Source organism: Suricata suricatta, chromosome 8, assembly GCF_006229205.1.
Source record: "Suricata suricatta isolate VVHF042 chromosome 8, meerkat_22Aug2017_6uvM2_HiC, whole genome shotgun sequence".
Classification (NCBI taxonomy): Eukaryota; Metazoa; Chordata; class Mammalia; order Carnivora; family Herpestidae; genus Suricata; species Suricata suricatta.
In genome coordinates, this window is record NC_043707.1 from 3593890 (window position 1) to 3619968 (window position 26079).

The window sequence follows — 26079 nt, forward strand, 5'->3', positions numbered from 1 at the left end:
CGGCTCAGCCAGGCCGCTCCTCTGTGTGCCTCTGTGTGTCGTGGGCTGTGTAGCAGACAGCACGATGGGGCTTGAGTCCCAGCCACCACCTATGGGCCCTGGGCTCCTCGTGGGGGGATGACCCCCAGCTGGCCCCGTGGAAGCTGCGGGATGTGACGAGGTGCCTCCCAAGCCTCCTGCCAGCTGGGAATGCTGCCACTCCCCTGTCTCGGTCATTCCTCCCTAGTGTTGGACCGGTGAGGAAACAGAGGCTCCAGGTTGGGGTGGTTGGAGGCCCCAGGCCATTTAATGTGGAGGTGACAGAGCCTGGAAGTGGCACTGGCAGGCTGACCAGCTCCCAGGTCTGCCACATGGTAAAGACCCCCAAATAGCCGGCAGCTGCTCAGTTGCTGTGACCCCCTCCTTGCCGGGAGGTTCCCTGCTCCCCACGTGTGGGGTCCTCCTGCAGGTGGCTGGGTCAGGAGCCTTGGCTTTGGGTGTGAGTGTTGGCGCCTGGTGCAGGGGGTCCATCGGGGGTGTTGTCACTTCCTGTCTCCCAGGCGGGGCTCCGGGTGGGCCTGACCCTCTCTCGACCTCTGCTCCTTCCTGCCTGTGCAGAGCGTGTGGCTGACTGGGCGGCTCTCTGCTGTGCCCGTCACAGGCCCCGGGCCCCTCACCTGCAGAGGACTCTGGGCAGCACCGGATCTACTGCTGAGAGGGAGGATGGCCACACGCGGGGCCCATGGCTCCCCGCTGCAGGGTGTGGGGCCGGCGGGACGGGCACAGCCAAGCAGGACACGTTAAACCTCTCTCCATTCCTTCTTTTTTTTTTTTAAATGAGTACGTAACGATTTTATAATAAAAGTCAAAACAAAAGCTCCGAGGTAGAGTTGAGAGAGAAGAGTAGTAAAGGAAAGCAAATCCTTGCGTCTCAGGCCTGGAGAGCAGAGGAGGGGGTGAGAGCGGGGTCTGGGGCAGGGACCGGCCTCACGGTAGCTGTAGAGCCCTCGGGCAGGGAGGAAGGAGGGTCCCAGGGATACTGACCAGAGGGACAGTGGGCCTTAAGCCTGTAGGCCTCTGACCCACACTCTCCCCTGCAGGGAGCCGAGTGCCATCCATCGAGAGCATCCTGGACGGCAGCCCTGAGCCCTGCAGCCGCAGCCAGCCCCGCCTGCCAGCCGACCTCTACCTACCAGGTGACGCGCTCAGCGGTCGAGCTGAGCCTGGCTGGGTGGGAGCGGGGGCGCAGGCAGGACCGTCACTGCCCACGCGGGGCTGGGGGCTGCTCGGAATGCTCAGGGAGCGGCTGACCTGTCAGGAGCCTAGGTCTCTCTCCCCAGCTCTGCCCACACTCCTTCCATCGACCCCAACGCACAGCCAGGCGCTAGCTCCAGTCACCCCCGCTGCAGCCCCTCGTTCTTTGGCGCAGAGCCTGTGCGTGGGGCCCCTTCATGCTCCAGAGCCGGCTCAGCATCAGGAAGGCAGGAAAGGTCCCTTGTTTCAGGAAGACCTTCTCTCCCATCTCCTGCTTTGGGCCCGGCGAGCACAGCTAGTCCAACTGGAATCCCCAGCTCGTCACGTGTGGGCCTGGCAGGCCCTGTCTGGGGCCCAGCAGCAGGGCATCTGTCACAGGGAGCTACAAGCAGAAAGCTTCCCGTGTGCCCCAGGCCCGGTGCTGCCATCAAGCCCTCTACCGCAAGCACCCCCAGGGCCCCAGCCAGGGCTGGAAGGACAGGCTGGGGTGCCAGGCACCTGCAGGGCCCAAGCACAGTGGGGAGGGGTCTTGTTTCTCTGCCCCCCTTTTCCAAAAACTTCTGCCTGAGGTCCCCTGCTCCCAGCTCCCCTGGGTCAAGATCCCCAGCTTTAAGTTCTGGGCTCCAAAGATGGGGGACAGGAGTCAGGGGCTCTCAGACTTCTGCCTGCTGCCTGCTGAGATACCATGTGTGGGGCTGAGATCACCCTAAACAGCCATGATGCCCTCGGAGAGGCTGAGCGTGCCACGTGGCTGGGAAGGACCTTTGCCCCCTGCCTGCCCCAGGACCCACTGCTGCTCACTTCCCAGTGACCTGACCTGGGCATCGGGCCGACTGTGATGGGCTTGACTTGAGAGTCTCTTGTCCCGGCCCCGCATGGGGACAGGCAGACGGGGGCCCCATTAGCCCAGAGGGGCACAGTCACCAGGTGCAGGAGAACAGGGGAGCGGGTTTCATGCACACCCCAGGGCCTCCACGAAGGGAAGCACGTGGGTGAAAGCCATGTCGAGCACCAGCGTTCTTTAGAGTAACATAGAGTTCCAGTAAGTTCTTGCAGTAAGGAACTTCAAGGATTTCGTTGTAATTAAAAGCTTGGGGGATGGGGAGAGTCCAGAGAGGGACTTCCTAGAAGCACAAGTGTGGTTGTGATCCTTGAGTGAAGGGGCACCTTGACCCCGCCTGGCGGTGCCCCCCCCCAGGCCCCACCACAGAGTCTGCAGGTCAGGACAGACTGGCTTCTTGCACAGGGGACACTGGGCCCTGTGGTGTGGCGCTCTCAGCTCTGCCCTGGGCCGGGGACTTGGCCCTTAGCTCCACAGACTGGCAGGAGGCAGGAGGCTGTGGAGGTGGTGGAGGAGAGGCTGAAGTCACAGGGAGGCCGAACCCAGCCCAGGGGCAGGAGTACCAGCAGGGTGGGGCATCTGGGTGGGTGATGCCGAGGCTCTGGGTCCTGTGCCCCGTGGCGGGGGAGGCAGCAGCACTGCCGACGGTACCGGGGGTCAGGCAGGTCCTCGCCGATGCGCCGATGCGCCCACCTTCGTCAGCACATGCACCTGTCTTCTTTACTCCCGAGTGCACCTTCTGTTGTGCTGCCGACCTTCAGTCAGCCGAGACCCTGACTGTCGTTCTCGTGTCTCTGTGTGTGTGAGAGAGAGAGAGACAGACAGACAGACAGACAGAGATTGGGGCGCGCACTCATGACCTGCACAGCTCTCCTGTGGAGACATGGAGGCACAGGCATAGGCTAGTGAACCTTCACGTTCCCTGTCGATTGGGGAGTTAGGAGGTCGGGAGAGTCCATGAACTGGTGAACACCTCGCTGCGGGGCAGAGCCCTTCCTGGCCCCGCCCTCCTCATTGTGAGCCCCGCCCACCCCATCCCCGCCCTGGCCAAGTTCCCTTGCAGTGGTGGACTGTGTGGCCCAGTGCTCTGTTCTCCTTTGTTTCAGCACATCCGTCTGGGAGCATTTCCACCCATTTCCCCCCAGGGGGTCTTGTTCTAAAGCAGTGCTTTTGCTTTGGAATGTGCTGGTCTGCCAACGCTTTGCTAACTGAGCTTCCGTCTCTCTCCTCCTCTGCACAGCCCTGGGGCCTGACTCCTGTTCTGTCGGTATAGAGGAGTAAGCTGGTACGTGAATGCCTTCCTGTGCCTTGTGGGGTGGCGCTGAGGGGCGTCCTTGATGTTGCTGGGGAGAGCGGACCCGCCAGCCGGCTCTCCTGCTCCTTTGGGGGGGGGGGCTCCTTCCCCTTTCCTGGGCTTCCTCCACTTCCCTATCTTCCCTGGCATCCTGGGTTCTGAATCCAGGGCTCCCTAAACAAGTCGCACCTTTGCCCCTAAGAGGTGGGCCTGGGGGTGTCTGACGTTGGCCGGCTTGTGGAGCCAGTGTTTTTCCTCTCTGGACTAATTAGCCCAGACAGGCTTTTCCAGCCTTAAGGGTTCCAGGAATGGTGACTTAGCCCTTGCTGAGACCCCACTGTTGCTGCTGACTAACCTGTCCCCCAACGCACCCGTGGAACCTTCTGGAATGCCAGCACATACTGAAATCAGTCTGTGAGGAGGCCACGTGAAGTTGACCCCCACGTTACCCCCGCCCTGACGGGGAGTTGCCCTCTACCCGGGTGACCTTGCCAAATGATCGTTTCCTGGAAGGCTGCTCCGGGAGCGCCACCAGCACGCAGGCGTGTGTTGAGGACCCGCCTCCCCTCCCTGGCGTGACGTTAGCGGCTCTGGGAACCCGGTGCCTCCGGTGGCCCGAGCTTTTCCAGACCTGTGTGTGGGGCGGGGCGGTCCCGGCAGGATGCGGCCCGGCAGCCCCGTGCGGCCTCCCCCTCCGCGTCCTGAGCACCTGGGTTTGTCCACTTCGTTGGACAGCGGCTCCTAGGTTCCCATGCAGACCTTTCTTATACTCCTTGAATGTTTCTTCTGACAAATCCTGCCCGCTGTTGAAAGAGGACCAACCCTTTTATAAAGTTGGCCCTGGCCTCCGTGTCAGTGCTGAGTGCTGTGACGGAGGTTAACCTTCCAGAAGTAGAAATCCAGGTCCGCCCGAGCCACAGAGAAGTGGGGTTTGCCTGTGGGCCGCGCAGCAGACACGAAGCCACAGCCCCTAGTAGTTCCCCACCTGAGGCCACGGCGCAGTGACAGGTGGCAGAAGTGCTCCTCGACGTGCTGTTGGAAGCCTGTCCTGTGGCGCCCGTCCTGAGCGGCCAGGCGGCTGGCAGACGTCATTCTGTCGCCCTGAGCATGGCCTGGGTCACAGCTTCAGCACCAGTGCCCGGGGGGCAGACTTGGTCCAGGGACAGAGCACCTCATGGCATCAGGAGGCAACAGTGTGGAAATGGCCAAAAAGGCCTCTAAAGAAGGCGGGGGGCGCTTGGGGCTGCTCTGAGCACAGGATGTGCGCCCTGGTCCAAGTCCACTCCCCTCTGCCTGGCCTTGACTGAGTTCCGGCCTCACTCAGCAGTAAGCCTGAAGGACGGCAGCTGGTCAGATCCCAGAAAGCATGGGCCAGGCAAGGAAGGGGGCCCGGGGGCCAGGAGCCTGCGGCGCCTGTTGCATTCTGTTCTGGGGCGTTGGCTGGTGCCGCTGCCCGGGATCTGCTCTGAGAGGGACAGACTCTCTTTCTCTGTTAGGGCCGGAGTTCCAGGTCTCTGTGTGATCCTGCCACGGACACACAGGAGGGGGTGCTGGGCGGCCCCGGCCTCGGCGAGGACTCCTGGTTGGTAGAAACAGCCTGATGGCTGAGGTGGTGACCTGCCCAAGCATGACCCCTTCTCCCTCTGCTCCTGCCTGCAGGATGGCCCACCTCCGTGGAGACGCCCCGCAGCCTCCATACCACTGGCCCGCCCCGGCCTGTGCTGGGTGGCCCCAGTCCTGACCCTGGGGCCCCCGAGCCGACCCCACTCTGAGAGCCTGGCCAGGCTGGCAGCATGGAGCCCGCAGCTCCCCAGACTTTGCCGAGGGGCCACCGGATTCCAGTGTGACCCCTGGCCTCTCCTGTCGTGCACGCTCTGCGTGGCCACTGGCTCCAAGGGGCCATGTGACCCTTGATGGAAGAGCACAGTGGACTGTCTCCTCTGACAAACTCCTTTTTCTACAGTTGATGTATTTGTAAATGGTACTGATGAAGGACAACAGCTTCCTGTCCTGGGCTCTGAGCTCTGGGGTTCCCCCAAATGCCCCATTGGCTGAGTGGCCAGGACCAGGGCTTGACCGCCCATGTGTGGCCTGGACTGGCTTCTGCCAGCACCCCAGCCGCTGGGGACTTAAGAGCCTGAACACTCAACACAGACTCGCAGAAGAAAAGTGTACTGGTGGGTGAGGTGCAGTCTTCACAAGACGTGTTGTGGGGGCCTTGTTGCCGGAGGAGGAGGGGAAGCGGGGTCCGCGTCCTGGTCAGTGAAGGAAACAGTGCCTGTCCCCGTCCCTCTTGCGCCTGTGTCCTCGGCAGCCTGGCCGCTGCTGTTGCTCCGCCCCCGTTGCTGCTGCTCCCCGTCCTGCCCGGATCCTGGAGGCCCGGCTGCCTCCCACAGCCCCCCTCCCCCGCGGCCCCGCTCGGCCCCTGGGCAGGGTGTGGGTCTGATCCAGGGGCAGAGGCACCGAAGCACAGGCTGTTTGCAGCACTTGGTGACCGGTGGCCCCTGTCCCGGCCCTGCACCTTCTCTGAAGTGTCTCTGATCACACGGCAGGCCCCTCCAGGTGAAGGGGCTTCTGCTGGGCTAGCGGGGCTGCTGCCTGCTCGCCCCGGGGAGGGCTCGGAGCCGCTTCCCTGCCCCCTCTTTACCATCGTAATGTCATCTGGTTTCCCTTGAATTTGTCCCGTCTGGGGTCCCTGGGCTGGACCTGCCTGGGGGAGGAACATCCCATCCGAGATGACCTTGTTTTGTTTTGGATTTTTATTTTGAGCAAAACTTTCTGGGCAACAGAGGCAAAGGGGGCGTCCAGCCCTGGTGTACCAGGGTGAGAACCGCCCCAGGGGGCCTTGAGCTGGGGGGTTGGGTCTGTGCGGCTCCCTGAGGCACAAACACATTCCTGGCCCGGGGTGCGGGCTGCAGAGGAGCCCCCTTCTGCTTCCCGGGAAGGATGGCCCTGGGGGGCCCCACCGGCACCCTGGCCGAGGCTCGTCCCGCAGGCCGCTCAGGAGGGAAACCGGCAGGAGGCGGTCGGCTGTCTCCGCAGAGGAGCCCGTGAGCAGAGCGCGGCCTCCGCACAGCTCTCCGCCGGCTCGGGCCAGCCTGCCCCGGTCTCCTGCGTCCGCGCTCGGGCCTGCACACGTGCCGGTGTGCGCACGCGCGGCGCCTGCACACGGGCACGCAGGCTGCCCCCTCTCCCCGCTCCTCACCCTGCCCCCGCCTCGCCATCGGTATTGGTGCCAGTGCTCTGTCTGCAGGCCGGGCCGCGGCCTGTCTGGGACTCACATGTGCTATCATTTGACGTACTCTGATTGGCTAGTTTTTGTTCGTTTTTACTGTATATTTATAGTAATAAAATCATGCAGCAATATCTTGTCCATTCCTTCCTCTGCACAGCACGAGGGGCCTCAGCTCTTCCTCGGCCCGGAGGCAGGACAGCTGAGTGGCTCACACCCCACGGCAGCGCGAGCACTGGTGTGTGGCCGCAGCCTCTGTTCCCTCGTGTGGGAGGTGTCGTGACACAGGACTTCAGGAGGGGATGAGGCGTGTGGGCTCCGCTGACTACAGCTGCGGCCACCGTGCGGATTCTGGCTTGGAGTGGAGGGGGCTCCGGGGACACGCTCGTTTCATGAGCACTGGAGGAGGAGCTCAGACCTCCGGGTGCGCAGGTCGCTGCTGCCGCCCCGTCGTTACTGCTGCCGCGCCGCACATGCTTCCCGAGCGCCTCGCTGTGCGCTGGGCTGGAGGGAGCTGAGACACGCAAGGTTCAGGCGCCTGGCAGCTTGTGTTCTAGGCCGTGAGGCACTGCACGCATTTGGTTACTGTGAGGAAGAGCGTCAGCTGGTGACAAGATGGAGTCCCATGGGGTCCTTCTCGGAGGAGGGATTTTGGCTGAGCCCTGAAGGATGTGAAAGAGCTGGTCCTGGAAGAAAGCCCAGGCAGCCAGGACAGCAAGTGCAGAGGCCCTGAGGCACAAACACGTTCCTGTTTCTCCAGTGAGCCTGGTGTGACCACTGAGCAGAAAGAGGCCCCAAGTGCCCCCCAGTTGCTGGCGTGTCAGAATCGAGGAGTGTGGGGGTGCAGGTGCTACTGGGCCTCGGGACCGGCAGGGGCTTTATTCTGAGAGCAGTCAGAGGCTTTTACACAAGGAACATCTCTCTCCAGCTGTCGCACGGGATGGAGTAGAGGGCCAGCTGTGGCTGCCGGCTTCCCTGCCCAGCACGCTGCCTCCCAGGAGGGGAGGCCGTGGGCCCCGGAACGCCCCGCCAGCAGCTCCTCTGCAAACGCGGTTCCAGGCCGCCTCCTCCGGTGCCCTCTTTGACTCAGGTGCTTGCTGGTGGAACCGGTGCTCTCCGGCGTCTAGTCCATGCCCCCGGAAGGCCTGCCACCCTCGGCCCTGCAGCTGCGTGGTCGTGTTTGGGGCTCCATCCCAGGGTGAGTCGAGAGGTGCTGAGGCTCAGATGTCTTGCATGGGCTGCACTGGATCTCTCCCCACACTGTCTGCCAACACACCAGGAACTCTGTTCGCATCTTGTTTCGGGGAGGGGTTGGGCCGCGGGGCACCCTTCTGTGCCCTCTGACCCCTGCCAGCCTGGGGTCTGGGTTGTGCTCTGTGGCCTGCATACGTGGTCCTCTCTGGAAGGCCCTTCCCGTCACCAACATCTGCTCTTCGGATACGGTCACTTGTGTTGGGATCTGGCTTCTCCCTGCCACCTGTGGTTGCCCGTTTGAATCCTGGTAGAGGCCATGGATGGGGAGAGAGAGCCTCCTCTTTGGATCCCGACTCCCCTGTGTGTGACACGACACCAGCATGAGCCGCTATGTGAGTGAGCTTGCAGTGGGTCCTTACCAGCACCTGCCCGCCCTCGGCCCTGCTGTCTTCTGCTCAGGGCAGCCTTCTCTGCCACAGAGCTTGCCCTCACTCGCTGCATGGTGGGTGCACATGGTGGTTCCTTCACTCAGCAAATCTGTGGCCCACCCCCATAGGAGGAAAATGTAGCTTGAGCTAACTAGCGGACGAGTGGCACCACTGCTCTCCCTGGGACGCCGTTCCCCACGATCCGGAGCCCCAGCGAGGACTCCCTTCTGCGGCACACATAGGGTATGTACCTCAGTGCCTCTTCTGTGAACGGCGGGGAGGCGTTCTGTTATGGACACTGGTCAGGAGACAGGATAGGAACCGAGGGTGGGATCCTGGCTCTAGCACCAACTGCTGGGTGCCCTTAAGGTCGGTCCTGTACCTCTATGCCCCAGGTTCCTCCTCGGTAAGTTGGGGAGACCCCATTTCCTCCGGCAGTACGTGGCATAGGCTGTCTGACTTGGAGGATACGTGACAGCCTGGGCCAGGATTTAAGGTACTTCCTCCCCCAGCACTCTGGCTGAGTCTAGGAGCCCCAGGGCTGTGCGTGGACTTGGACTATGGCGGCAGCTGGAGCTATGCCAGGGCCTGCTTTCCTTGCTCTTCTGTAGTCGACCAGCAGTGACCTTGGACCGGAGTGCTTGTCTGGAGCCAGTGCAGGGGAAGGGTCTTGCCCACTGGTCGCCTGGTTCCATAAGCCCTCAGGCGGGAGGCGCCGGCAGGGAGCGTGCCGGAGGCTGGCAGTGTGCCGCCTGCGGGGCGGCACCCCCTGGGAGGCGCCGGGGGAAGCCCCGGGACTCGGCCGCTCCCGCGGCCCTGCTAGGGACGGGCAGTCGGAGCCCCAGCCCCGCAGGCAGCGCCTGCCCGACGTCCCCGCGACGTCCCCGCGACGTCTCCGCTGAGCTCAGCGAGCGCGGAGCCTCCTGGGCGTTGTGGTCGTCGAGGCGGTGGGCGGGAGGGAGCGCATGCGGGCCCTACCTTTGCACTCGCCCCTTCCGCGCCTCCACTACGCGTGGAGGGGCGGTGCCCAGGGACGCGGCTGCCTGTGTATTGGCCGGGCCTGACGGGGGCGGGCCCGCGCATGCGCTTAAGGAGCGGCGCCCCAGCCGCGCCGGGGTAGTGCCAAGATGTCGGCGGCAGTGCCGGAGCTGAAGCAGATTAGCCGGGTGGAGGCTATGCGCCTGGGGCCGGGCTGGAGCCACTCGTGCCACGCTATGCTGTACGCTGCCAATCCCGGGCAGCTTTTCGGCCGCATCCCCATGCGCTTCTCGGTGCTGGTGAGGAGGCGGGCGGGTGGCCGGGCGGGGATAAGGGCGCCGCTCGCACCCCGCGCCAGTGACCCGACGCTCCCTTGCAGATGCAGATGCGCTTCGACGGGCTGCTGGGTTTCCCCGGGGGCTTCGTGGACCGGCGCTTTTGGTCTCTGGAGGACGGTCTGAACCGGGTGCTGGGCCTGGGCCTGGGCTGCCTGCGCCTCACGGAGGCCGACTATCTGAGCTCGCACCTGACCGAGGGCCCGCACCGCGTCGTGGCGCACCTGTACGCACGGCAGCTGACGCTGGAGCAGCTGCACGCCGTGGAGATCAGCGCGGTGCATTCGCGCGACCACGGCCTGGAGGTGGGGCCGCCGTCCGGGCCCCGCCCCCCGCCCCGGGGTTTGGCTCTGGCCCCGTGGAAGGCACCGATGGGTAACACGTCCCCCTGAGGGTCTCCTGGCCGGGCTGGGTGGGGTGTCGCTGTCTCCAGCATCAGGGTGGGGAGGGGGACCTGGGGCTGGGGTGGGAGAGTGGGGTCCAGGGCTGGGGTTCCCTCGGGGCTGTGTTCCATCTGCCTTGCTGCCTGCCATTGCCAATCCTGGGAGTGGGGAGTGGGGGTGGTGGGGGGATGGGATAGGGTGGTGCCTTCTGGGGAGGTGGGAAACTAGGGCTGGGTTCAAGGGCCGGGATCTCCTGGTTGGGGTGATGAAGGCTCTAACAGCGTGTGGGTTTTATTTATAGTCTGGAGGAACTGGGAGAGTCACACTTGGGGTGTTTGGGATTTGTGAGTGGAAGGGGGAGCATGGGGTGTGAACTGGGGGCGGGGGGCGTAAGGGGGCTTCCTGCCAGCCGACAGGGGCTGGAGTTAGAGGACGCAGAGGGTGGAAGGTGCACGGGGTCAGCTTTGAAACTTGCCTGGGGAGGAACGGGGCTGCACTGCTCCAAGGGTGCCGCTGGCTTGCGCCTCACGAGACCCTGCCTGGGTCTCCCATTGCGTCCTTTTGCAACCTGGCTGCCCTTGCCCCGGCGGTTCGCAGGCCCCTCCTGCTTGGGCTGCACGGTTGGTGTGGGGGCCCGGCCCCACTCTGGTTTCCTTCCCATGCAGGTGCTGGGGCTTGTGCGGGTCCCGCTTTACACGCAAAAAGACCGAGTCGGCGGCTTTCCCAACTTCCTGAGCAACGCCTTTACCAGCACTGCCAAGTACCAGTTGCTCTTTGCTCTCAAGGTGCTCCACATGATGCCCGAGGAGAAGCTGGCTGAGGCTTTGGCTGCTGCCACCGAGAAGCAGAAGCAAGCCCTGGAGAAGCTCCTCCCATCATCCTCCTGAGGTGGGTCCTGTGCCCCTGCACGCCTCGGGGCATGACTGCATGGGGCAGATGGGCATCTCGTCCTCCCCACGGCCCCGACCAGCTCCTGGGTGGGGGCCGGGTCAGTGGGAGCCCAGCCCACCCTGCTCAGGTGGCTGCTTGCAGTGGACCCGGCTCTCCAGGCTCAGGACATTGTCTCCTACCCCGAGGCCCTAACTGTCCTCCAGAGACACAGTGGGTTGGTGGAGGGGTCACCCAGGAGTGTGGGTGCACACACCCCATTGAGAAGTCCACGTATTCTCAAGGCGGGGTGCCCTGTCACAGCCAAGCCCCCCAGACTCTGGAAGAGACGGGCTCAGTACTGTGAATTTCGGTGGTGGTTATTCGTTTTATTTTCTGTGGTGTGTGAACTGAGGGGTGAGGCTTCAAGGCCTCTCTACCCCATTGGGGCCTGGTGCCCAGGGTTAGTTGGGCCACGAAGCCCAGCTGTAGATGGAGCTGTTGAAAGGACAGGAAAGTCCATTCTTGGCTGCTCTGTCCTCTGGTTTTGGCCCCTGCCCTGGCGCTGGGTGCAGGAGGGTCCCCTTTTCCCACTGCCCAGGGACTTATGGGTGGGAGCCAGGCCCGAGGGCTGGGCTCCATTCAGCGCGGAGCTAACTCAGGCCTCCAGTCCCAGTGGAGTTGCTGCCCGCTTGCCTGTGGTCCCTGTGGCCCTGCCCCTGCAGCCCTCCCTGGGCCAAGCTCGCTGCCCTTGCCTTTGCAAACCTTTGTTCTCTGTTCCCTGCACAATCCAGAGGCAGCTCCTGGATGCGGTGTGGAAGCAGTGGCCCCAGTGTGCAGGATGACCACCGCAGAGCCACCACCGATAGGCAGGTCACCACTGGCACTCGCCGAGGGCCCTGTGTCTGGAAACTCCTCAGAGAAGCTCACCAAGTTTCCATGGCGCCTGCCTGGCCTGGTAAGGAGAGCTATGCTCGGGCCCAGCCTGAGCATCTATCCCACCTCAGAGCCTCAGCGAAGTGGCCAGCGCGTGTGGGCAAAGGCACTTCGTTCTGTAAATAAAATACCTGTACCCTGTTCCTCGCTTATTTCCTGGGGCACCAGGGCCGCGTGCACATCACTTTCCAGATTGCTCGGGTAGAGCTGGGGGGCTTTGAGCACAGGCAGCTCTAGCCCAGGGGGACAGACAGAAAGGGAGAGGGCACCCAGTCGGCCCTGTTCTGAGCGTGGTAGTCTCTGTCCCAGCAGAGGGGGCTGGGTCCAGGGGGGTTACTCAACGGGGTAAGGTCAGAGCACTGCTTGCCCCTTGCTTTGGTTTGTCAGCCAGGACTGCATGTTGCGTGACCAGAATGGAGCCCCTCACCAGCAGATCTTAAATTTTATTGTCCAGCAAATGACATCTGCTGCCCAGGCGCCCAGTCCTCAGTGTGGCACCTGCAGCGTACGGGGGACCCACTCTCTCCCCGTGGCCCTGCCTGCTCTGGGCCTTACCCCCCTGGTTATGGGCGAGAGGCTTTCGTCCTGCCTCCGCGTGGGTCTCATGGCCCTGTCCTGCCTCTGCCAGCTGCTCCGGGGCCTGATCCTCCGGCCCCCGCTCGGGCCCGGCCTGCTGCAGCCACTTGCTCACTGCCCTCCTGTCTTCCAGGCACACAGCTTCAGGGTGGATCAGTCACCCAACGTCAGATTCTGAGAAGGGAAAGGGAAGACTGAAGTGGGCGCTCGCTGCTGCCCGGTGCCCCCCTGCTCTCCGGCCTGGGTCCTGGGCTGGCGGACACTCACCGTCCTTCCCAGCTAAGGCTCCCGCCAGTTCTCCTTCCCATTCAGCGCTTGCAGCTTCTCCAGGCTCTGGGTCACTGAGCATAGCACTCGCCCTGAGGACGGGAGCAGTTAGGTGCTGCTTTGTGAGTGTGGGACCCGGAGGGGTGGGGGGGTGCCTAGAAATGTGTGACTTTAATAACAGTGGGCTATGGTAGGCCGACTCAGGGGTCTGAGTGAACCAGGTAGGGCCCCGTTTACCTACTTTTGGCCTCTAGGTGGTGGTGAGGCCACTGGCTGTCCTCGGGGAGACTCACCCATTTCCTGGACTCGATCCTCCAATGTTCCTGACAGCTCAGAGAGGCTCAGAGCCTGCAGGGAAGCCTGCCAGCCTTTGGAGTCTGTGGGGCAGAGGGCCAGGTGGGCCTGGGACTTGTGTGGTCACCACAGGCCCTGCTGCTTTGTCCAGAGCTGCTGCGACTGGGGGACCCACCCACTGTCAGTACCTGCGTGACACTGTTATATCAAAATGTGTTCGCCTGCCTGTTTTTCCAAAGCACTGACGGGGGGCGGGGCAAGAGTCAGGGTCCAGCCCCAGGAATGAAAGCGTGAGGGTCCCAAAGGTAGCCCCAACTGCAGGCTGCAGAAGTCACAAGTCTGTGGAGGGCATACATCAGGCCCACCCGTGGGGGGCACGGCAAGAAGGGCAGGAGAGGCAGCCCTCATCCTGGAGCCTGGGAGGTGAGTGTGGTAACTGCCGGAACAGGTGGTAAAGCTGATCCGGGACCAGGACACTGTTCTTACCCGCCGTGGGGAGGGCTGGGCCCGGAGGGGGCCCTCGGGTGGACGACTCCTGCTTCACTCGGGCCGACAACTCGGCCTGACAGGCTCTGCCGGACACAAGGCCACGTGCTGATGAGGGAGAGGCCTGGGGAGAGGGTCTTCCCTGCCCCCGGCAGGGCAACGGGCACCCCCACCTCCCTCCCTGACAGGTGGGGCTCTGCCTTCATGGCAGGCACACCAGGCACCTCGGGGGACAAGCTCTGAGGGGAGACGTGCACGCCGTGTGCAGATGCTTGGGGCCCCATGTGCTGCCCGGGTCTGCCTTGTGGCAAGGAACAGCCAGACTGAAATGGAGGATGGTGGGGAGTGACGACCCCAGAAGGCCTTAAGAACCACCACTTGAGTGAAGATGCTAGAGGAGGCAGGGTCTGGCCTGGGGGCAGCTCGGATGCATGCTCACCGCAGCTGGTCCAGGACGAGAGCAGCGTCCCGGGCCAGGGCCCAGGTCTCCTGCAGCTGGGCGTGCACGGCCTTCCGGGCCCCGTCCTGCTCCAGGAGGCAGCTCTCCACCACCGCCCGCAGCTCCTGCTCCTGCGACACCTGGCCGCGCATGGCCTCCACCTCCTCACAGCGCTGCGGCGGGAGGGCCGGGTGCGCAAGTGAGCAGGTGGATTTAAGGCCAGGGCCACTGGGGCTGGGTCCCCTCAACCCCAGTGCTCTCTCTGCCATACCCACGGGCTCTGCTCTCCTGGGCCGGAGGAAGCGGCCCCTGCCTTTCTGAGCCTTCCTCCTGGGGGCCTGGCTGTGCGTCTCCCGTTCTGCCCACAAGCAGCAACGGTTTCTGCCCTGACTGCCCAACGCTTGCCCTCCACAATGTGTCCTTCTATGCAGGTGGGTCTCCACGGCCCTCCCCTGCTCACCACATACTTTGTGCAGCTGGATGGCGAGCTCCTGCATCTCGGCTTCAAGCCGGTCGGCATACGCCAGCTCCAGGGCATCACTGGGGGGCCGGGCACTGCTGTGCCAGCGGGCGATGGCAGAGGTCATCTTCCTCTTAGGCCCAAACAACCTGCAGGGATGAATGAGAACACGGATCTGCCGTGTGGGGAGGTGCCGTGGACCATCCTTCCACCAAGATGGTTCCCTAGGAAAGATCCCAGCTTTGAAACGGAACAGTGGCCCCCGGATCCTGGGAAAGATGACAGAAAAAGGGTCTTAAATGACGGCAGTGGGGGCTGGCCGGCCCTGCCTGGCTGCCCCTACTGAACAGGGAGTTCAGGCCAGCTGGGGCCAGCCTGCGAATGGCCTCCTACCCACTCGGGAAGCTGTCAGAAGTGAATGGCAGAGAACGTCTGGGTGCCCTTATCACAGCAGTGTCCGCCAGGCCTGCAGCACCTAAGCTAGATGCAGCCGGACGACCAGAGAGAGGACAGCGGGCTGCAGAGAGCAAGCAGGTCTCCAGACGGGGCAGGCGGTTCCCTGTGAATGCTGGGGGGTTCCGGAGCCAGGCAGCCTCTTCACGTGTGGCTGAACCCGGGGGCCGTGGCCACTCACGTGATGCCGATTTCCTTCAGGTCGCTCTCGGTGAGGGTCAGGAAAATGCGGAGGTCCACGTCCTGCTCCTCGAACACCTGCAGGTACTTGAGACACCCAATCTGCTCCAGCAGCGTGGCGAGGTCCTGGAGGGCAGAAGAGCTGGGGTGGGTCGGAGGACGGGGGCCACCAAGACACGGGGGCCAGAGAAGGCACTGCCGGCGCCTCCATCTAAGCCGGGTCAGCCCTGAGGATCCCCCAAGTTCCGTGGTGGGTCACCTCTGAGTGCAGCCCCTCCTCTGTGTGCCCTCAGGCTGAGCTCGTGTCCTTTCATTTCAGCCTTGACACCGTTCGTGTTCCCGCAGGGCAGGCCAGCTGGCAGCAGACTCTTAAGTCTGTTTTCACCTGCGATGCGCTTCATCTCTCGCTCACGCCTGAGGGATGCTTGGTGCTGGGGCGCGGCACTCTCGGCTGGCTGGTTCCTTCCATTGCTGTGTCACCAGACGCCCCAGAGGCCCCAGTTTCTGACAGGAAATGGGCTGTTAACCTCATGGGTGTTCCTTGTATAAAGATTCCCTCCTCTCGGTCCCTTCAAGAGTCTCCTGTTTTTGGACAGATTGATTATGGGAGACTGAGGCGTGGATCTGAGTCTAACCTGGAGTTCATAAAGCTTCTTGGACATGCAGATTCATGTTTCTGATCAAATTTGGGAAGGTGTAGCTATTTCGTAAACATTTTTTTATGCTCTTGACCTTCTAGAACACCATCACGTGTATGTTGGCTGCTTAATGGGGTCTCCTAGGTTTCTGTTCATTCTTTCTTTTTCTTCTCTGGTGCGATCATCTCACTCAGTGTAGCACGTTTGTGGGTCCCGTGTGCTCCAGTCAGCTCTTGAGCCCTGTCCTGAAGATTTTCTCTCAGTGATTACACCTTTCATCTACACACTTCCCATGTTTTTATTTCTATCACTTTGTTGATATTCTCTACCTAGATACGGGTTTCCTTAGCTCACTGAACGTATTTTTTAAGATCTAAAGTATTTGTCTAGCCGTGCCTGGTGGCTCAGTCAGTTCAGCGTCCAGCTCTTGGTTTCAGCTCAGGTCCTGATCTCCCGGTCTGAGAGGTCTGTGTTTTCGAGCCCCGTGTCAGGCTCCGCACCGACACTGCAGGACCGGCTTCGAGCCCTCTTGGCTGTCATTAAGCACCACTGCATCTCTGCTTCACACGCGTCTCCTCACGGACTCCCGACAGCAGCTCTGAAGATCGGTCCGTTTTCCTCCTCCTCAGGCTCAGGGAGGCTGAGTCAAGTATGGAACCCAAGGGCAGAGACTGATCCCTCCAACGGGAAGGGATGGACACAGACCCCACACCTGGCACTCGGCCACGGAGTCCCCTCAGCCCGAGCAGCTGCACAGACCATCTGGGGGAGCCCATCTCCAAACTTTTTTCTCCACGGGGCCTGGCCCGTCGTAAGTGCACGGTAAGGGCCTCATGAAGCACTAGAAGTGTGTAACCGCCACTCTCACGGACACACTCACCTGGGGTCCTGAATAGGGGGGCCTCTCCGTCTGGGGAACGGGTCCCAGGGAGCAGGCTGCACCAACCAGCACAGTGCTAGCGGGCCACTGGCTGTCACTGTTGCTGTAACGATTCTTGGTCTTCATATGACTTTTAGTTTGCTTGCGAACTGAGCTTTTACACGCATGATCCGAATCCTGGAGTGAGAAGGGTGTTTTAGAGATAACACCGAGGGGCTCACACGGCTAACATGGCTGCATCCACTCTCCTCTCTGCCCCACAACCACCACCCCACCCCCACCCCCACCCCCCACCCAGAGAGGCTTCCCTGGTGACCTGCACCATGGTCTGGGTGGCCCAAATCCACAGAGGGCAGCCAGAACCTTGCGCGTCTGATGTGCATGAAGTACTGGTCACCAGATGTGCCCTCTCGAAGGAGGCGGCCCCCACAACACCAAGAAAGGGGAGGGAGGTGGGAGACCAGGAAAGAGAAGCCGCACCTCGTTGCTCTCCAGAGAGGCCTCGCCGCTGACGCCCGGAGCCCTGGTCAGGCCCTCGCTGCTGCTGCTGCGCCTTGCAGCACCCAGGCTGGCACAGAAGGTCTGCTCTTCTGCAAACAGGGAAGACGAGAGCACCTGGCCACAGGTCTTACTCGTGGGGACGCCCCCAGAGCCCTGCACCCACTGCCTTCACCCCCTCTTTAAACAGCTCACTGCCATCTTCTGTTTTGCGCAGCTGCCAGCCCAAGCCCTCGTGCCCTAACATGTGGACAGGCATTTTGCCGTTTTTGTTCACTGATAAATCCAAGTATCTAGAACAGTGCTTGGCACGCTTGGCACTCAGTCAACGGCTACAGAGTAAATGACATAACCTAACAGACGTTTCTGACGGCTCACCAGTCAAGGCGCTAACCTTGTCTGAAATGACCCCCAGCCGCCACACCTCACCAGTCTCCATGCCAGCTTCGTGGTCCTCACAAGAGCCAGGGCCCTTCTGTACCCTTCACCCCACTGTTCTCTACCGGCCAGACTCCCCACAGCTCCATGGCGCCCCCGCAGGGTGCACGTACCCCGACTGCTGCTGCTACTGCTCTCCACATCCTGGTCATTGATGGGGGAGGTGACGTCCCTGTAGCAGAGGCCCCCCACTTCCAGCGGGTTCTCATCACTGCTGCTGAAGGTGACGTAGCCCCGCGGAGGCACCTGCTCTGTGGACAGAATGGGGGCCATAAACCCACATGAGCACCAAGACGCAGGTTCCTCCTTCCAAATTCAACCACCTGAGAGGAATGTCAGCATGGGGGAGGGCCCAGGATCCAGGCAAGCTGAAAGGAAACTCCTGGCTGGCCCTTCCATCTGCTCACCACAGTAACCTGGACACAACTGTGCAGTTTGCAGGAGCAGAAACGGATTCTGAAGGCCTGGAGACCAATCTGTGTCCCCCAGCAACTGCGCATGGGTCAGGACAGGGGTCCCTCCATCACACCACGCTGCTGCTCTTCCAAGTGGACAAAGCAGCGAATGGGCAGCTATGTTCAGATTCCTGAGCCGAAGGAAAACCACACCACTAGTGGGAAATGTCATCTCAAACATGCCAGCCTTCACGTTCCCTAGGACTTCCCGACACAGACATCCAGGGGCTCCGCCTCGGGTTGGTCAGCCCAGCAGAGAGACCTGAGCAGGAAGGTGGGAGGCCCCGGGCTAAAATTTAACGGCAGTAAAACCGAGTTACATAACCTCTGAATGCATCTGCCTGCAAGAAAAAGGGAAAAAGACAACACAAACCAGAGGATTTAATTCCAACTCTGGCCCTGCCTCCTCCCCACAGAAAGTACATCTAGTTGTAGAGACAAGATTGGCTCGTGGTGTCATGTGTGACTTCCTTCCTTCTTTACACCTTTCTGAAGTTAGCAAGATTTACAATCAGGAAAAAAAATTGTTTTTTAATTAGCACATGCTGTTTATCATTCAAAAGTTTTTTGGGGGCGCCTGGGTGGCTCAGTTGAATAAGCCTCCCAACTCTTGATGTTGACTCGGGTTGTGATCTTGCAGTCGTGGGACTGAACCCCGTGTCAGGCTCTGCCCTGAGTGTGGAGCCTGCTTGGGATTCTTTCTCTGTCTCTCTCTGCCCGACCTGCTCACACTCTGTCTCTCACAAAATAAACATTTTTTAAAAAGTGTTTTTCCATTGCTGGCAAATTTACAGAAAATTTAAAAAGCACAAAGTGTAAGGTAAACCAAAACCAGGAATGGCACCACTAAGGGACAGTCAGCATTGTCTCTGGTGAGCGCTCTCCTGCCTCTGCTGGGGACACAGAAGACCTGGGTGTCAATGGGCTCGGGCCAGATTATTCTATCTCCAACAAATTCTATTCTAAAACACGTGTTGTATGGCAACACAGATTAATTGCCACCTCCCGCCCGAGGGGAGACCTGTCCTTCTGTGGCCCCGCCATATTCAGGCGGGACAGGGAGCAGGGACTCCTCAGAAGACATGGACTGCCACCGCACAAGGGGAACAGCCCAGCCAGAGGTCCGGAGCTCTGCGCTCGGAAAAGCACTGCTCGCTCACTCGCTGGAGAGGCGGCGCGCTCTCGTCCGGTAGCAGCCAGCCCACAGCCGGGGGGGCTTCCCCAGGGGCCCGGTGAGCGGCACAACCCCCCCTACCCCCCCCCCCGCCCCGGTGGGTAATGGGAGCTCCCAGCCCAGCACCAAGACTCCTCTCTCAGGGGACAGAAAGGAATCAAACTACTGTATATTCCTGACTCAAACGTGTTCGCCTTTGACTGGAAAAGTTTCGTTTCCAAGCCGCAGGGGTGACCACTCACGAGCGGGGCCCAGCCAGCCAGCCTGCAGGTGACAGATGCCACAGAAGATGAAACCCACTGGGACGCCTGGCCGGCTCAGCAGGTCACGGTCATGATCTGTTTGTGGGACTGAGCGCCGAGCCAGGCTCCAGCTGACAGCGCAGAGACTTCTGGGACTCTCTCTCTGACCCTCTGCCCCACCCCTGCTCACGTGCACTCTCTCAAAAGAGATAAAATGAACTTTTAAGAAAAGGATGCTGTGACTGAAAAGATCTAACTCCCACTAAGACCCGTCACTAGGCATCGGCCCCCTGCCCTCCCCCACAGCGCGGCTTACAACTTGAGCTGGAACTTGTGGAAAAATTCAGGGCCAGGGTTCTACCCACCGAGTGTGTCATCCGACAGCTCTCAAATCCAGCACTTGGATTAGAGAGCAAGAGCCTGTCCAGGGACACATCCAACTCTGGCTGGTGTGGGGCAGAGGCCAGATTTGAACATTTTCCCTGCACCAGCTGCCCCACCACGGGGTGAATGAAATCCACTGCTGAAGAGAAAGTTCTATTTGTAACAGTGACCAGTGGAAAGGAAAATCAGAGGATGAACCGACACCCAGGAACTGGCCAGTGCTTAATGCCTTTCTGTCCCCGTAATCTGTCCCGAGTCCCGGAGCGGCGGCCCCCACCCAGCGGCCCACACCCCAGAGAGCGGAAACCCGTCCCTCGCGGGCGGCGCGGCCCGGTGGGAGCACTCACCACAGGCGGGCTGCTGCACCTGGCCGCCCAGGCCGATGGCCGTGATCCGCGCCAAGGCGCGCGGCCCCTCGTGGATGCTGAGGCCCTTCTTCCGATAGGGCCTCTGTCTCTGGGGAACAGGGCAGGATTCATCCGAAGAGCTTAGATCGTCAAATTTTTCTGTGGGTCAAACACCAGAAATTAAGACATTTTGTTCAGTGATGTACTAATTTACTAGTACTCATGGTACATGCTGGAAGAAAATCATCGTTACTGATCTTTAGAAATTATGAAGAAAAAAATGTTTCCCAAGACGTCCCTTGAAAGAAATGCCACACTGCTCAGCTGGGCCACAGGGACTTCTGGGCAGAAAGCAAGCTGCTAAAGCCGGAGTCGGAACCGAACCAGTGCGTGGCGATGGGAGAGTCTTAGTTCTTACTCCTCTTTTCGTAGGAGTTTCCAGAATTCTTTAACAAGTGTCTCTTCACAGCCCTAGGGCACTATCACAGCTTCACAAGTGTGTGTTCTCAGCTCACACGCTTGGGAAGCAAGTGGCAGCTGTGCGCCAGGGGTGAGGGGAGCATTGCGCGTCGTGCTCACAGCCCGTCATCTTCCAGCCTTTCCGTGATCTCGTCACACTTCCAAGGCGAAACTCACAGATGTATCGGCATAAGGCTGCCACCTGGTGAGACCTCACTCTTGGGCCGGTACCCTGGGCTCAGACACCGAAGGACCCCCTCCCCCGATCGTTCATCACAAAGGATCCCAAGCCAGGCCGAGCCAGGCCGTGGGAGCGGTGCAGCTTGGCCTGAATGGACAGCTTGGGACAGGGACGGCCTGTGAGCGAGGGAGTTACTGACTCTGGATCCAAACGTGGCCAAGGACCCCAGGGTGGCCATTGTCTCCCCCTGCCCCCCTCAGCTCACTCCCTGCCCTCCAGGGTCGATGCCACCAGGAGGAGACTGTGGTCTCACCCAGGCAGTAGATGGAGGAGTCATAAGGAATTAAAGGACAAGAGAGGAGGGATAAGCAAGGCAAAGGCACCTGCCCCCAGCACGTCCTCTCAACCCTGACAAATCAGCAAGGACTACAGACGGAGCCGCACGATCGCCACCCTTCCAGAGCACAGGAGGGCAGAGAGCACCCCGACCCCTCCCTTCCTTGCTCAGGTCAAGAGGAAACACACCCATTTCTCTTCTCCAAGAGACTTCCTGTTCTTGCAGACCTGGTCTTCACAGGGAGCAAGTGCATCTAGAAGAAAGCCGCACCCCAAGAGAGACAAGGGGAGGGAAGTGCCAACGTTGCCCCCAGTAAAAGTCCATTCTGTGGCAGGAATGCTGAAGAGTCGTGGTGGAGGGAAGCACAGCCCTGGAGAAGCCACTGGGAAATGCGCGTGCGACGTGAGAACACAGAACAGCCCCACTCCTGGGAGCACCTTTTGGAAACTGAGCAGTGAGCAGGGGAAGTTAAGGATCTGACAAGATAAAAACACATCAAGGACTCTGGCTTGGCCTAACTACATTGCCTCCAAATGAACACATCCAGTGAGGACCTGCCTCGAGACACTGGGGAGGAGGGGGTCCCGAAGCAGGACTCTTGCGGGGGCTGGGCCACCAAGCCCTGAAGATGAAGGGCCTCCGGCGATCCATGCACACAGCCACTCCAGGGAGGGGCGGAGACGGGCCGGACACGGCGAGGGGATATGCTGGTCCCCCAAACCACCACCACAAAGGAGGAGAGCGAAAACTCTTAACACTCTCTGTGGCACGCTGAGAGGGTAGTTTGTTTTAAGCAGGCTCCCTGCCCAACATGGGGCAACCATGGGATCAAGAGTTGGATGCTCTACAGGGCACCCGGGTGGCTCAGTCGGTTGAGCATCTGACTTCGGCTCAGGTCATGATCTCACCATTTGTGGGTTCGGGCCCGTCATCGGGCTCTGTCCTAACAGCTCAGAGCCCGGAGTCTGCTTCGGATTCTGGGTGTGCCTCTCTCTCTGCCCCTCCCCCACTCTCACTCTGTCTCTCTCAAAAATAAATAAATGTAAAAAAAATTTAAAAAAAAAGTTGGATGCTCTACAGACTGAGCTACCCAGGCCCCCAGGGGCGATACATCCTTAAACAAGCATCAGGGGATAGGAAAAAGCTTCCTAACTCAGAAATCCAAAACTGAGACCAAAAAGACATAGCCATGTGCATACAACAGTGAGGAAGGAAAATTGAACCCAGGAAATAAGTGAAAAACCAAGGTCAGTGTGGCAGCTGGTGGACTCAGCTGGTAGACCATGCAACTCTTGATCTCAGAGTTTTGAGTTTGAGCCCAACATTGGGCACAGAAGTTACTTAAAAATAAAATCTTGAAAACAAACAAACAGCCAAACACCAAAGGTCAAAATTTAAAATTGAAGACTCCATTACTGGGTGCTCAAGGAAGAAGAGATTTGGGTGTAAAATAAGTACTTCAGGAAAGAAAGAAAATCACCAAAGAATGAATGAGATAAAAAAAGTAAGAGACAGGACTGAGACAGCAGACAGGCAAGATGGAAAACAACACGGGAAAATATTAACTAAAACTTAAATTTTTTTTATGTTTGATTTATTTTTGAGACAGAGAGACAGAGCATGTATGGGGAGGGGCAGAGAGAGAGGGAGACACAATCAGAAGCAGGCTCCAGGTTCTAAGCTGTCAGCACAGAGCCCTACACGGGGCTTGAACCTATGAACATGAGATCATGACCTGAGCTGAAGTCGGAGGCCCAAATGACTGAGCCACCCAGGCACCCCTAACTGAAACCTTTTAGAAGGATGCAGACAAAAACAATTTTGCACACCTCTAAGTAAGTTTGAAATCCTGAAATGAAAGTATTTCCTAGGAAAGTACGGTTTACCAAACTTGGCCCCTGTGAAATGAGAGAGCTCAAGCAGATCAATTTCTGCAGAAGAACAGAGCAACATCTCAGGAGCAACCTCACCAGGAGAAACCCAGATGGTTTCACAGGAGAATCCTTCCAAACCTTCGCAAGCCACCAGGGCACCTGGGTGCCTCACTCGGGTGAGCTTTCGACTTCAGCTCAGGTGATGACCTCCCGGTTCGTGAGTCTGAGCCCCATATATCCAGCTCTGTGATGTCAGGGCAGAACCCACTTCACATCCTCTTTCCCCCTCTGTCTGCCCCTCCCCTGCTCGCTCTCTCTCTCTCTCTCTCTCTCTCAAAAATAAATTTTAAAAACTAAAAAAACAAAACACCAACACCACCCCAGGTACCAATGCTGCATACTATTCCAGAGCACAAAGAGGAAAACTTTCAAATACTTTGTATGAGGTACCATATTGATACCTACACCTGATAAAGATAAAGCAGAGAATCACAAACCAATACCATTTACAAATGAACAGCCTTATAGAAACACTAAATAAAATACTAGCAAACAGAATCCAATATCACATTAAGAAAATAACATACCACGGGAGAAATCTACCAAGCAAGTGAAGTTGGTTCATTATTAGGAAATTCATTAATATACTCTTAGATTTAAGGAGAAAATTAACAATCATCTCCACAGATGCTGAAAAAGCCTTTGACAAAATTCAACACGTATGGCTGTTAGAAAAACACTTGGGAATACAGAAAATGACAAACAGCATGATAAAATATATGCACACCTTACTCTTAAATTAAATCACTGTTTTGGGGATGCAGGCACGATGGCGGAGAAGTAGGGAACACTGATACCTCCACACGCCTGCAAACATCAAACCGAGCGGACTGAAAAGCCACAATCATGTAATCTCCAGGAGCAGCGGCGTGCGCACGGACCCCTTACAGATAGCAGCCCCACGGATGACTGAGTGAGACAGAACGGAGCCTGAGGGAGGGGGCGCCAGCTCAAGGCGGAGCTGGAAAGAGAGCGCCCAGAGACTTACTCCCGGGCTGCAGAGTGCGGTCCGGAGGCCGCTCGGCACCGAGCGGGGCCCGAACACGCAGGACGGCCGGGCAGGTCGGCAGAGGACTTTGGGAGCTGCCCGCGAGCCGGCTGCGCTGCACGGGAGAGGCAGCGCAAGACGCTGGGCGCGAACCGGCTCCCAGGGAGGCACGAGCGGAGGGGAAGAGAGACTGAAGGGAGGAGACCTGAGCCCGCGGCGGGCGGTGAGACAAAGTTTCCATTCGCAGCCGCCGGGCACAGGGAGAGAAACCCAATCTCCTCGGCGGCCTTGCGATCCGGCTGCCCGCAGACTCTGGTGGAACCAGGGAAGCGCTGGCTCCCCAGTCCCCCTGCCCAGCCCCGACCATAAAGCCGCTTGGCGGCCAGAGGCTACTTTGGCGGTGGCAGAAAAATTAAATGGATTTGAAGGCCCAGTGGACCTTAGAAAACCGAAACAATGTGACCCACCTGTGGCACGGGGAGATTGGACTCAAGAGTGGCTAGCAACGCAGGGTCTGAGAGGAGCTTGAGGCGCCGCCATTCTTCTCCCGGCATCTGCTAAGGCAGGGCCTCAGACGTACTTCCATCGAACCACGCCCATCCACGCTGGAGAGCCTATTCCTCTCCTTGTGCTATTTTTACATTTCTTTTTTTTTCTTTCAATTTTTTTATCCTAATTATTAATTTTTAAGTTTCCATAATTTTTCCCGTTTTCTCTTTTCTATTTCCATATTTCATACTTCTCTCCCTATTCCTCCTGTAGTCTGGGAAAGAACATTTAACACTGCTGTGATTGCATCAACCCTTACCATCCCGATATTTTTCACTATCTCATTCTTATCTTTATCCTCCGCAGGTTTTAGGCTCTCAGACAGTCCTTTATCTCTGGCTGTTTCTGTGCCCCTGGGTTTGTTTTTTTCTGTTTTCTTTCGTTGTTGTTTTTTTCTTTTCTTCCTTCTTTCTCCTTTCCTGCTCCCTTTTTTTCCTTTCCCATTCGGCATGCTTGTTTACCGGATCTGTCAGTGCATTTGCATGCTTGTGTTCCCTGTGTGTTTGTCTGTTTTCCTTTTCACGGCAACCTCAAAAAACAGGCCTAAGCACACATAGTGGAAAGTCTCAAATATCACTGAGTAAGGAAATATATTAATTACAAGCACAACAAGAGAAACTGAGAGACAGCATTAAAAGAATATCTTCTGAAACGACAGGCCCTGGACAGTCAAAGAGCCTCCTTAAATAGACCCATACTAACAGGTGCACAGTGCAGAACTAGCTTTTAAAACTGATAAGAGACAGAAAGCTAGCCAAAATGACGAAACGAAGGAGCTCTCCTTCAAAGAAACTCCAGGAAGAAATTACAGCTACAGAACTGCTCATAACAGACACAGCAACATAACTCAACAAGAATTTAGAACGATTGTCATAAAATTAGTTGTTGCGCTTGAAAAAAACATAGAAGCTATCAGAGAAGATACTGATACAAAGACTAGGAACCTTCAAAATAGCTCTGACAAGTTAGAAAAGGCTATAAATGAGATGAATCATAAAATGGAGGCTGCCACTGCACAGATTGAAGAAGCAGAGAGGAGAAAGACACAGTTATAGCAAAAGAGGAGGCTGAAAATAAGAGAGAGAAAATGATTCAGGAGCACAAAAGGAGAATCAGAGACCTGAGTGATACAATCAAACGGAACAATGTCTGTATCACAGGAGTTCCTGAAGAGGAAGAGAGAGAGAGAAAGAGAGAGAGAGGTCCCGAAGGGGTGCTAGACCAAATTATACATGAAAATTTCCCCAATCTGGGGAAAGAGAAGGACATTGACATTCAAGAGACATACCGAACTCCCCTAAGACGTCACGTAAACCAACCTTCAGCATGACATATCATAGTGAAACTGGCAAAATATAAGGATAAAGAGAGACTTCTGAAAGCAGCTAGGGATCAAAGGGCCTTAACATACAAAGGGAAGCCTATCAGAGTGGTTACAGACCTATCTACTGAAACTTGGCAGGCCAGAAAGGAATGGCAGGAAATCTTCAATGTGATAAACAGGAAGAATATGCAACCAAGAATCCTTTATCCAGTGAGCCTGTCATTCAAAATAGAAGGAGAGAGAACGGTTTTACCAAATAAACAAAGTTGAGAGAATTCATCACCACCAAACCAGCCCTACAAGAAATCTTAAGAGGGACTGTATGAGAGAAATATAGCAAGGAATAAAAGTACCAGAGATGCCACTACAATCATG

General features: G+C 58.5%; 2 protein-coding genes and 1 long non-coding RNA gene across 8 annotated transcripts in view; 2 read left to right on the top strand and 1 right to left on the bottom strand.

Moving 5' to 3' along the window:
- Positions 1 to 879: 879 nt before the first annotated feature.
- Positions 880 to 5113, top strand: LOC115298806. Its single transcript, XR_003911860.1, has 3 exons — positions 880 to 1175; positions 3315 to 3359; positions 5028 to 5113. It is a non-coding gene; the product is annotated as an uncharacterized LOC115298806 (long non-coding RNA).
- A 4154-nt stretch (positions 5114 to 9267) lies between these two features.
- On the top strand, positions 9268 to 11862 carry NUDT16L1 (nudix hydrolase 16 like 1). Of its 4 annotated transcripts, none has more exons than XR_003911859.1 (4): positions 9268 to 9499; positions 9580 to 9910; positions 10704 to 10806; positions 11580 to 11862. XR_003911859.1 is itself a non-coding variant. In XM_029947933.1 (4 exons), exons 1-3 carry the CDS (start codon positions 9350 to 9352, stop codon positions 10803 to 10805), a joined length of 513 nt encoding a protein of 170 aa, XP_029803793.1. In that variant the 5' UTR covers positions 9279 to 9349; the 3' UTR covers position 10806; positions 11580 to 11862. The 4 variants fall into 4 exon arrangements, 2 of the variants coding, with proteins under 2 accessions (XP_029803793.1, XP_029803792.1); XR_003911858.1 differs by having other exon boundaries at positions 9272 to 9499; positions 10584 to 10806; XM_029947933.1 differs by having other exon boundaries at positions 9279 to 9499; positions 9580 to 9840.
- A 282-nt stretch (positions 11863 to 12144) lies between these two features.
- ANKS3 (ankyrin repeat and sterile alpha motif domain containing 3) overlaps positions 12145 to 26079 on the bottom strand; it is a 35967-nt gene continuing 22032 nt past the window's right edge. For 2 of the 3 annotated variants that reach the window (XM_029947916.1, XM_029947918.1), the window contains 11 exons: positions 19933 to 20091; positions 17444 to 17581; positions 16875 to 16984; positions 16395 to 16571; positions 14878 to 15002; positions 14251 to 14392; positions 13784 to 13956; positions 13345 to 13430; positions 12858 to 12941; positions 12565 to 12656; positions 12145 to 12491 (listed from right to left, as the gene is read on the bottom strand). In XM_029947916.1, the coding sequence (XP_029803776.1) occupies positions 12577 to 12656; positions 12858 to 12941; positions 13345 to 13430; positions 13784 to 13956; positions 14251 to 14392; positions 14878 to 15002; positions 16395 to 16571; positions 16875 to 16984; positions 17444 to 17581; positions 19933 to 20091 (1274 nt within the window). In that variant the 3' untranslated portion in view covers positions 12145 to 12491; positions 12565 to 12576. The remainder of the gene's footprint in view (positions 12492 to 12564; positions 12657 to 12857; positions 12942 to 13344; positions 13431 to 13783; positions 13957 to 14250; positions 14393 to 14877; positions 15003 to 16394; positions 16572 to 16874; positions 16985 to 17443; positions 17582 to 19932; positions 20092 to 26079) is intronic. The other variant, XM_029947917.1, reaches the window with a different exon arrangement.